The sequence below is a fragment of the Triticum aestivum genome, chromosome 5D (genome assembly GCF_018294505.1).
Source record: "Triticum aestivum cultivar Chinese Spring chromosome 5D, IWGSC CS RefSeq v2.1, whole genome shotgun sequence".
NCBI classification, from domain to species: Eukaryota; Viridiplantae; Streptophyta; class Magnoliopsida; order Poales; family Poaceae; genus Triticum; species Triticum aestivum.
In genome coordinates, this window is record NC_057808.1 from 7,689,736 (window position 1) to 7,700,518 (window position 10,783).

Genomic DNA, 10,783 nt, shown 5'->3' on the forward strand with positions numbered 1-10,783 from the left:
TCTCAAGAACAGCAGATGTGTTTTGCACATAATTGAATACGTAACAACTTTTCTCCCGTTGCAACGAACGGGAATTTGTGCTAGCATAAAAAACAGAGAATCATTTTTTTAGACAAAAAAAAGGAAAAACAAGAGAAGCAGGAATTGCTTCAAGGACGCAGCCAGGCCCATAGACAGCCCAGGTCGATCGAGTCGGTGAGGAGAAACGCCCCCTCCGCGCCCAGTCGCTCCTCTCTTCTCCCTCGAGGCCTCAATCCCCAAACCCTTCTTCCAAAAAGAAAAAAGAATCCCCAAACCCTCGTCCGGCTTCTCCGGTGCAGAGGCCGCGGCGCACGAGCTTAGAAGATGCCGAAGGTCGGCAGGCGGCGCACGGGGGAGAATCCGGAGAAGGAGAGAGGAGCGGGAGGCGGTGGCGCACAAGGCGAGAAGACGCCCAAGGCCGGCAGGAGGCGCACGAGGGGGAATCCGGAGAAGGAGAGGGAAGCGGGAGGCGGTGGCGCACAAGTTGAGAAGATGCCCAAGGCCGGCAGGCGACGCACGAGGGGGGATCCGGATCTGGAGACGGAGAGGGAAGCCAAGAAGAGAAGCCTGGCAGAAGAGGCCTCTCCTTCAGCGATGTTTGCGGCCTTTGAGCGTGGTGATGCCCCTCAATCCGAAGCAAAATCAGGTGATTCTTGCCCCATTTCCTCACAGATTGTGGCATCCATGTTTATGAGAGAATTGGAATTTTTGCCACTTTGTTCCTGGGGCTTCGCTAATATGCCACTCTGGAGAATTGATTCGCACAAATGCCACTTAGGTCGTTGAATCCTTGATTAACATGCCATTAGCTCCTCTTTTACTCGGTTTAATTATTTTTCACATTAAGAAACTGGCGAAAAGCATATCTTGCCCCGTGTCTATCTACGTATGCGCGCTGCCCGCCGAGTATATTGTGCTTGTGTCATACTGCCGGTGTCTTGGACGTCGTGCGTCGTCGATCAGGCGGACACCACATAAGCCGTCGATCAGTTAACTAGATAATTATTAGTATGCCACCTCGAGCAGTCGGCTGCAGTGAGCAGGCAAGCACCTCAAGTGCGAAGCGAGCGCCTAGTATGAAGTGAATCCCTCGGTCAGTTAACTAGATAATTGTGTGTAGATACCCTGAGGGTAAGTTAGTCTTTTCATCCCTTGTTAATGTGAAAAAACAATTAATAAATGGAATAAAAGAAGACCTAGTGGCATACTAATCAAGAGTTCAATGATCTAAGTGGCAATTGTGTGAATCAATTCTTCAGAGTGGCAAATTAGTGAAACCCCGTGAACAAAGTGGCAAAAATCCAAATATCTCCATGTTTATTGGTGTTTACTTATTCCTGCTGGACGATTGTTCTTCTGCAGAGCGTGTCTATGATGTGGTCGAGTCCGTGATGGAGGAATCCTCCGGTTCCCCCATTCCTCTGCTCCACGAACCCTACATCCCCGACGAGCTAGCTTCCCATCCGGGCATACATCACGCCTTTGAGCTTGCCGAAGCCAAATACAACGCAGAAAAAGGTGAAATTAATTTCCTCGTTTCCTCGTCAACACGCTAATCGTGTGTGCATAATCAATCTTATGATTAATTTTATCATATGTTAGATCATCGGTATGCTTTGTTCACCATGGCTCGCGGCCCTCCGCACTCGTGTCTGTTTAATGAGCGGAGGCTTCTTCCAATCTGTGAAACCGCAAAAGACGCGGTGCTTCTTGTATCCGGATCCGTCATTAGGCTCTCCTCCTCTCTCGGTACGAGCAATTTTGTCACATCTGATCAACATTTGCTAGGAAACTAAGTGTTGCGACTCGTTTCCTAATTAGTTAACACATACTTATATGCTTTAATTGCAGGCCGCGTGCCACTGAATAAGTGCTGTGGGTTGTGGTTCCAACAGGATGAAGAGAAGAAAACCGCCATTGTTTTGACATCTGCGCATCTGGTTCGCAAACAGGATCCCTCCGTGATGAACCAGTGGACAGGAAAATATCACCGTGATGCTCGGGTGAGCTTCTTAACATTAATTCGGTAGTGGACAGGAGAATAAGAAACATAGCACATGTGTAATTCAAATACCATCCTAAATGCAGTTCACACCATAGCAAATACACATAAGGTTTACATAGCAAGCAAAATAGCCAGTAAAAGCCTAAAGTGCACATAAGGTTCAGCAGTTCACACAACAAGCTGCAAGCAGCAAGCATAATAAGATAAGTGGTAAATGACATGTTGCTCAAGCAGCCAGCCCAAGCAGCAGTTCAAGCAGCCAAGTAGCATGCTCATGGATCTGTCCTCAATTCCTCATCCAAATAGGTGCGTCCAGTCACCACTTCATCTTCATCATCCTTGTAATCTATATCCTCCTCCAAATCTGTCTCCTGTTGTTCTTCTTCGTCGGCCTCAAACTCTTCATCATGACGATCTCTAACTCTTGCACTCCGACGAAGCTCAAGCAGTTCACTAGTTCCCGTAGCATCTCCATTCATACTCCAATGTATGCCATTGCCATCTCCTTCTTCATCTCCATCACTAAACACCATGAAAGCATGATTATCTCCTCTCTCAAAACAAGAAGCCTTGTGCTTCGGATGTGTCAGTACTTAGGAGAACATCAATGTTCTTCCTCTCCTTTATCCTTTTCTTCTTGGACACTTGAGTTCTGGATGTACACAAGTTTATTGAGGCGGTCTGTTGTAAGGCGATTTCTCCTCTTGGTATGTATCTACAAGTGCCAATGCTACTAGTCAGGAACTAGATAATAGGAACTTGACAAAACATTGAACTAATTCCAGTTTTAGAGACTAACAGACTCAAAACAACTCCAGTTTCTCTCACAGCCAGAACAACTTGAGGTCAAAGAAAGGATCTTCATAGCCATGTCCTTCAGCCTGGTGTCTCACCTCCATACAGTCTCCACGAAGCAACTAGGAAGAGGAATTTCATAGTCAGGAACTAGGTAATAGGAATTTGAGTACTTGACTAAATATGTAATTAAGTGCAATGACAAATGAGTAATGACTAACCATGATTGTACTCAAGTTTTGGCAAGTCGCAGCAAGATTCTTTCCAAAGGATCCCTCTCTGCTTTGGAACTTGCCAATTTCGTAGTTCACAACTTTGTCTCTATTGATTTCATCATCATGATATAATGTCTCCAGTCTCCACACAAGAATAGAAGGCTGTATTGATGTCAGCAGCATCAAATATGCTCTCATTTGCATAGCTGTAGTGTGGATCCAGCAAATAAGCAGTCAACTGCAGTGGGGCATCAAGCCTATCTTTCATCTTCTTGTCAACTATAGCTAACGCATCTTTGTAGCGCACCTCGACATTGCCAAAGGCATCTTTGATTTCCTTCTTTACCTTCACAATCTCTCCATACACAAAGCCCATTGAGGGCCGCACATCACCATCAACTAACCGGAGGACCTTCACCAACGGCTCGAACACCTTGATGCAAAGATTCACACCCTTCCAGAAGGGCTTGTTGAAAATTATGGCTGTTGCATCTTTGCCTTTCTTTGAGTGCACATCCACTTTGAGGATACCACCATCTTCCTTAGTGAATCAGCCTTGTCTGCAAGGCTTTGCAAAGTGAGCAATTGGGAAGCAAATCTGGTCACTCCGGGCTTTCTTTCTTCTTGGTGAAGGACCTCATGCACTAGAAGGTGTGATGGTGGCCATACACAAATATTGTGAAAGACTTGGCTTGGTCAATTGTCTTCTTGAACTTAGGTAGGTTGCCAATTGCTTGGATCATCAAATTGACAGTGTGAGTCGCACACGAGCTCTGAAAGATCTTTGGCCTCTTCACTTTCAAGAGATCCTTAGCTCTCATGTTGTATGAAGCATTGTTGGTCACAACCCACAGCACATGTTCAGCACCTAATTCATCAATTGTCTTGTCAACCAGATTGAAGATCATCACTTGTATGCAGCGGGTCTGAGGTTTCCTTTCACTTGATGAAGCTAACACCTTCCGAGCAATGTGTGACCAGATTCATAATGCTTCTCCTCTAAATGTTATTCCAAGCATGAGTCATGAGAGAGCAGCCATTCCCGCCCTTCTCAACCTCTCGGTCCTTGAGTTCACTCTTGGTTCTTGCATACTCTGATTTGAGCAAAGGCTCACGGAGATCGTATTGACTAGGTGGATCTAGATCTGGGCCAAATTGACCAATGGCATGAACCATCTGCCTGAACTCATCATTGTCAATTGTATTGAATGGTCTTGACTTCTGATTTCATTTTTTGTTGTTCATTTTCGGATTTGACTTTTGAGTTAAAATTTCCCCTTCGTTTTGTTGTTCCCCATCAGTTGCCTCTCAAATTAAATTATTTGTGATGTCTTGCTTGCTAAACTGGTAGCTAGTTACCAATTAGAAGTGAGCTGGTATTTATGTATACAGTGTACTAAAACGGATGATTTGATTTGTTGTGGTGCTCGTTTTTTTAATAACTAATTGTGAAAATTATCTTGGAAATAGTGTCATAATTTTGCGTTTGCCGTTCAGGTCATTGTTCACTTGCTTGATGGCACAACTGCAAGAGGCAGTCTCCTGTACCTCCAGGAGCATTATGAAATTGCTCTTTATGAGGTTACAATGCACAAACCTGTTGAGTTGCCCACTTTTAATGACACGGTGCATTCGGGTCAAGATGTTTTCAGACTTGGAAGAGATGATGAAAGTTTGGATTTGAAGATAACTCATGGTAGGGTGGAATACAAAATCCCAGTCCGACATGAGAGATGTCACTACCTGTATTTTTCCTCTGATGAATCTCGTCACCGTTTGGTATGTAATATAATTTAATTTCAACTTTATGTTATATATTTCAATCAATGTTGCTATTTTTTACTACAAATTCTAATGTTTGTCATTGTTACTATGGTGTAGTTGCATGACGACGGAGGGCCTATCGTTGATCTAGAAGGGAAGGTTGTGGGACTGGTTAACAATCATATAAATGAGACTTTTGTGCCTTCATGCATATTACACAAGTGTTTGGATTTCTGGAGGAGTTTCAAGTACGTCTTTTCGCTCTTTCACTTCAATTCTTTATTAGTGCTATTAAGCTAATGTATTTTTTTTGGTCGGTTTTCTGTCTTTTATTTTTATTGACATTAAACTCACATGATTTAAAAAGTAATCATTTTTACTTGACTGTTTGCCAAGTTCTCATGCTTGACTTATATATTCCCATAATTATTGTATGTACAAATACTGTTTGCTAAGTTTTCATTTTTTACTACATTTAGTGTTTGTCCATTCTTGTATAGAATTTGCATGACCAAAAATTATGTTTGAACTGTGATTTCTTAGCTATTATTATGTCCGAATGAATTGCTACAAATTGATTTAGCATAATCATGTACGTGAGGTCTAGGTGGCTACAAGTGGAGAACATTATAGGCAAAAAAATACAACTAGTAAAATTGAGTCGAGTCGTCGGGTTACCGACTTGTGTGGATTAGTTGAGACTCGCTAAGATTAGTCGTGCCTAATTGTATACTAGTCGTTGACTACCATGTGTTATAAATATTATAGTAAACACTATTATAAGTGACCTAATCTAAGTTCATAATATGTACCAAAGAAGTATCCAACGACAAAAGGCAGCACAATCCAGAACTAGTCCATAATGCATCAAAGTTTCCAATGACAAAAGGCAACAGAATCCAGAATCCAGAAGTTCCCTCCACTTCATGTCTTCATCCCTCCAGCACATCACATCCTTTGGCCCTACTAAAACATCCAGTTGATCAATCAACTGAAATTCACCAACTTCATGGCTTGGTCCAACAACACTTTGTTTCTCCTTTCTCCTCCATTGTCGTCGTCGCAGTCCAGTCCTAGTAGTTGTTCATCTCATCTTCACCCTCAACCATGGTATCTTCATTGTGCTGCTCCTCAACCTCTTCTTCATCAACTGTCCGCACCCTCTTCCTAGCATAAATGGTATGCGGGTCTATGAGTCGACTAGTAGCACCATGAGCAGTCCTTTGGAAGACCCACCCTCTTAGCATTTCCGTACCACCCATGGCTGAGATCAACATCACCCCAAGTCAATGCAACACCAACACCATCTTGATAAACAGGTTTGGCATAAACATCAACCCATTCACTTAACTACTGAAATTGCACCACTCGTTATCTTCCAATTGCATCAATCTGTGTCTCTAGCAACTTCATTACCAAGGTTGCATCAAGTGATTCAACGGAGACATTATCATACACCAAGAAGATGATACCTTCTGGAGTATCCATAAGTTACTTGACCAAATGGCGTCCCTTCATGTCGGTCCACCCATCTGACATGAATGTGTAAGCATATTCTTTCCATGCCAACATGTGCTTCAGTTGGAATCATCTGTCTTGGCATTGTCCTTTGAAGCAATGGACATCCCCACATCGTAGTAACTTTGTGATCTATAAACAGGACCATACTGCCCTATGGAATCCAATAGAATCTCCTAGCTTCTTGAATTGACTATGTATAGTGGCAGGTTATTATCATAGAGGAAGTTAGCGACATGATCATCAACGGGCGGTTTTTGTTCCTTTGTCTTGTTGTATTGTCCAAGTTTAGTCATTTCATTGAATTTTGCATGTTTCGTATACTTCTTGTATCTAGGGTATAGGACCTAAATTTGATGTAAAGATTCAGTTTTTATTTTGGTAACTTCGCTGTCCAACTTTTCTGGCATTATACTCTTTTGAGCAGGATTTGAACTAATGTCTTATAAGAGTAATAATTCTAAGATGTTCTTTCCTAAAGTTTTTGTAACATTTGGTCTCGATTATATTTGGTATAGGTGCATGCCTCGGCTGCATCTTGGAATGACCTTTACTTCCATCAACCTTTTAGACCCTGTATGTATCGAGAGGATGAAGCGTAAGCATAACATTGAGTCCGGTCTCATTGTTCAACAGGTATAGACAGCGGTGTTCGCCTTTATTTTAATTTTATCGTTGTTATTAGTTTCTTCCGGAACTGTTTTCATATGTATATTATGGAGTAATCATGCTAATTAAACATTAGGTGTCAAAAGGATCATATGCCGAGAAACTGGGAATCCGCAAAGGTGACGTTATTGAAGGTTTTAATGGAAAATACGTTTCTACGACGATTGAGGTTTGTGCATTGTGTATTTATTAGATTTTAAATTTTTGTTACAACCAAATGTAGCTGCTCTAATCAAATGTAGGTTTAATCTCCCACGTATATACTAGATCGGGTTGATGAGTTGTGCTATAATCCAATAGGGAGCAAGTTGTCGTGCATTCTTAATTAGATAATCTAGACTAGTCTAACCACCTCCTTGCTTCATGGCTGGATGGATTAACTTTCTGCATGGATAACTATCTGCACGTGAGGTATGCCAGGCTGGTTGTTCTCATCAATTGGATGCAAGAATTCATAGTGTATGTTATGCGGTTGGCATATATTTATCCTGTAGCTAAGATTAAAAAGAGTACATAGTACGTAGGGTGTAAATATGTTGAATTGTACTTCTAGTGGAGGTGTTTTTTATATGAAATCTTTAGAGTTGTAGCCATTATTGTCAGCGGTAGAGGATATTATATTTTCCCTGGCTCCGCTAAAGATGGGCCTACTAGGGGTATGTCAGAGCCCGCTGTGAAGAAAATACGGGTACTCGGGGAATCATGGTGGCTATCGGGAGCGGTAAAGAACGGGCATGATCCTCCCTATCAGCTTGATTTCTCGAGCAGCAGAACTGTTTGCAGACCTTCTCTTCTTATGCTGTCTCTAAAATACCCGGGGTCAACAAGTGCATTGATGATCACCCCAGCGCGCTCATGATGACCTGCGAGTTATAGGTATCATGATGAGGGGTTCATAATCTTCAACATCACCTGAGCCCACCGCCCTATCTTCTGACAGACCCGTGTGGGCCGTGTAGGATGGGTTGACTAGGATCGTATGTGGCGTTAAGCATGAGAGGCTCCTGGTTGTAGGGCGTATTTTCTACATATATTTATATTCTTTTATGTGACACACTTGACTATTTTGCCAGTTGGAGAGCATGTTGGTAGACATCTGCTGGGATCATTTTGATCAGAGAAATAAATTATATGCAGAAAAAGATGTTTCAGTAAGTCAATCCTATGTTGTAATTATGAGCTGCTTAATTCATGCTGACCAAAGCACTATGAGAAAGATGTTTTGAGAACTTAAATTCTATTGATTGCTTTATAGGTTCTTATATATAATGCTGCCAAACTTTGCCGAAGAACTAGAAATTTGACTGTAGTTGTATCAGATTTTGGAGAGGATATTATAGAAGGTAAACACCTCGCATTTTATAACGTTTTCATTGTCACCTTGAACTTTTCATATTTAATGGAACCGTGATGTTTTTACTATTTGTGTAGGCACTTATGCTATCACGATTGAATAATAAAGAGGTCATGTGAGTCTTTTGTGTTTCTTGAGCTTCGAGAAAGGTAAACTTAAGTTTTCATATTCCCCTCTGTTTAGATTCAGTACGCTTGAACACAAATTGGGAGGTTATAGAAGAGATATTATGTGTGGTAAATAACTTCATTCTGTTTGTAACAGGTTGTTCCGTCTGTACGCTTTAGGGATTTAGCTTTGTTCTGCCTTGCCATCTCGTTTCATCTTAAATGAAAAAATGCAGTAAAAATTGTGTAACCTTTAGTTAGCCAATTAACCCTTGGTCACTAGCGAAACAGGATCGCCTCGCTTGTTAGTCTTTCCTCCATGGATAAAGACAGAGACTTGATTACATCCTCCTTTGTAAGACAGAGTTTTTAATTAGCTCATAATTCGGTTCAGGATCTCCCATCTACAACATTTTCATAACGTAATGTTGTTTTTTTATCTCACCTTGAACTTGGTGTTCTATATGCATTAAGATTGCACAGTAGTGGTCTTACTGTGGTCTGTAGAGAGTCACTCTCGTGTTGCCATATTTATGCAGGAATTTCTCGTCAGCCAAAGATCTATCTAATCAAACCTTGATGTTTTTTATTTGTGTGGACACTTGGCTGCTGCTGACCTTCATGGATGAGTTAATGGAATTAACCCTTGCATGCCAATTACAGATCAAGTTCGGCGTAATCTTTTTTGCTGTCAGACAAGAACTTCAAATTATGGTGCCTTTGAACCGTAGAAGCAACTTAGCTTAGAGCATAACCCGTACGTTATTGGCTACCAGTTATGTTGAGTCGTGTGAAACTCGCATCCTGTCTGTATGCTAGACTGATGTTTGGACCGTAGAAGCCACATATCTGTGGATGATGAAGTGTTCAAAAAGCCAAGCGCGAAGAACTGTAACTGAGTTTTCAGGCAGTCTCCTCTGTGGCTCAAGGCGTTTTAAGGAGTCGTACCATACCGCTGTTGCCTTAGCTGCTGATCAATGTACTGGAGATAAGTCAATTTGACTTCCTTGCCAGATTTTCAAGCATGGAAATGTCGCGAGATTGTCTGAAAAGCAACCCCTTTAAGGCCAAGTCACCATGTCAAAATATGAAACACATTTTGCATTTGGTGGTAATAGTGCTTGCATTTCCATTCCACCTGAAATATATGTTTCCTAAATTTAAAACAATTTACTACCAAAAAAAACAGTAAAAGCAAATATTCACAATGTATAGAAGATTTTCAATCTTATTCAATCTCTACCGATCAATTCACTAACACCACTGTTGAAAGTAGAACTAATTATTTAGGCATAGCTAATAGACCTTTCCTGTAGATCTTAGTATTTCCTGGAGTTGGTATTGGCTAACTTTCTTTATACAAGAACATGCAAGAGCTTTGCATGTCTTTTGTATTAAGAATGGAAGAGCCAAAGTAACAAGGCTGGCTAACTTCTTTGTCGTTGCTCCTCCCCTTTGTATTATACTCACACTTATTAATAGAAAAAATACTGTAGAACGATTGTTCTACGGTCAGGGCCTGAAGAAAAAAAAGGACGGTGCGAGGATTTGTGTGTTGAGGCTCAGAGACAGCCTTGCCCTTCCCTACTGGAAGATTTGATGAGTCAAGGCATCTCCAATTCTGTGGAGTCCACAGAATGCTGCTGAACTGACGTGCGACATTGCAGGCTAAAGGTACATCATGTGATCCTTCAGACTTTCAGATTGGATCAAGAAAGTTTGTGGGCTGTGAGGTCCTCCTTCCTTATCAAGATGTCAGGTCAGGCTGGGCATTCGGTTAAACCGAACCGACCAGTTCGGTTCTTCGGGTTTTGAACAAATTTGGCTTTCAGAAAATGATAACCGGTTGGTCATTTGTAGAACTGCTAAGCGAGGATTCAGTGGACCGAGAGTTTGGTTCAATCCTCGGTTTAAGACAAAACATGAATATATGCTTGTGGTTCCTACTCTTATGCCAAGACAAGTAGCTGGATAACACAAGTAACTAGAATCAAATAACGGAAACAGTGTGCTATTATTATTATTGTTATTATTATTATTATTTTCATTCAAGATCATGTGGATAAGAGTGAGTACTTACCAAGGTTTTTTCTTTTTGATTTCGGTTATTTTCCAGGAGGGAACGGGAAAAACGGTGTCGAGAAAATCTCAGAATTTCCGGAATATTTTCACCCAAAATTATCAAATTAATTTTGAATTCAAAAACTTTTAGCTTCAAAATATATTGGATTTTGCCCAGGAGCAAGAACTTTTATCTTAAGTGATCAGCGCACCTTTCTTTTTTCCAAACCTCACGGGGTCGCACCATCAGTACCGCACCACGGCCAGAATTCCA

General features: G+C 41.4%; 1 protein-coding gene across 5 annotated transcripts; it reads left to right on the forward strand.

The window, feature by feature from the left end:
• Nucleotides 1–209: 209 nt before the first annotated feature.
• Nucleotides 210–10,505, forward strand: LOC123119081 (uncharacterized). 5 transcript variants are annotated; one of them, XM_044538752.1, is made up of 12 exons: nt 210–667; nt 1,384–1,539; nt 1,624–1,770; nt 1,873–2,024; nt 4,534–4,815; nt 4,918–5,048; nt 6,837–6,954; nt 7,064–7,156; nt 8,061–8,138; nt 8,243–8,330; nt 8,419–8,490; nt 10,116–10,505. In XM_044538752.1, the coding sequence occupies exons 1-11, from the start codon at nt 346–348 to the stop codon at nt 8,442–8,444; spliced, it is 1,593 nt and encodes a 530-aa protein (XP_044394687.1). In that variant the 5' UTR covers nt 210–345; the 3' UTR covers nt 8,445–8,490; nt 10,116–10,505. The 5 variants fall into 5 exon arrangements, with proteins under 5 accessions (XP_044394687.1, XP_044394683.1, XP_044394682.1 ...); XM_044538748.1 differs by having other exon boundaries at nt 211–667; nt 9,945–10,505; XM_044538747.1 differs by lacking the exon at nt 10,116–10,505 and adding an exon at nt 8,988–9,902 and having other exon boundaries at nt 211–667.
• The last annotated feature ends 278 nt before the right edge of the window (nt 10,506–10,783 follow it).

Coding starts and splice junctions, on each gene's coding strand:
- LOC123119081 (XM_044538752.1), top strand. CDS start 346: ATGCCGAAGGTCGGCAGGCGGCGCACGGGGGAGAATCCGGAGAAGGAG. Junction 668..1,383: donor TCAATCCGAAGCAAAATCAG/GTGATTCTTGCC, acceptor GTTCTTCTGCAG/AGCGTGTCTATGATGTGGTC. Junction 7,157..8,060: donor ACGTTTCTACGACGATTGAG/GTTTGTGCATTG, acceptor CTATTTTGCCAG/TTGGAGAGCATGTTGGTAGA.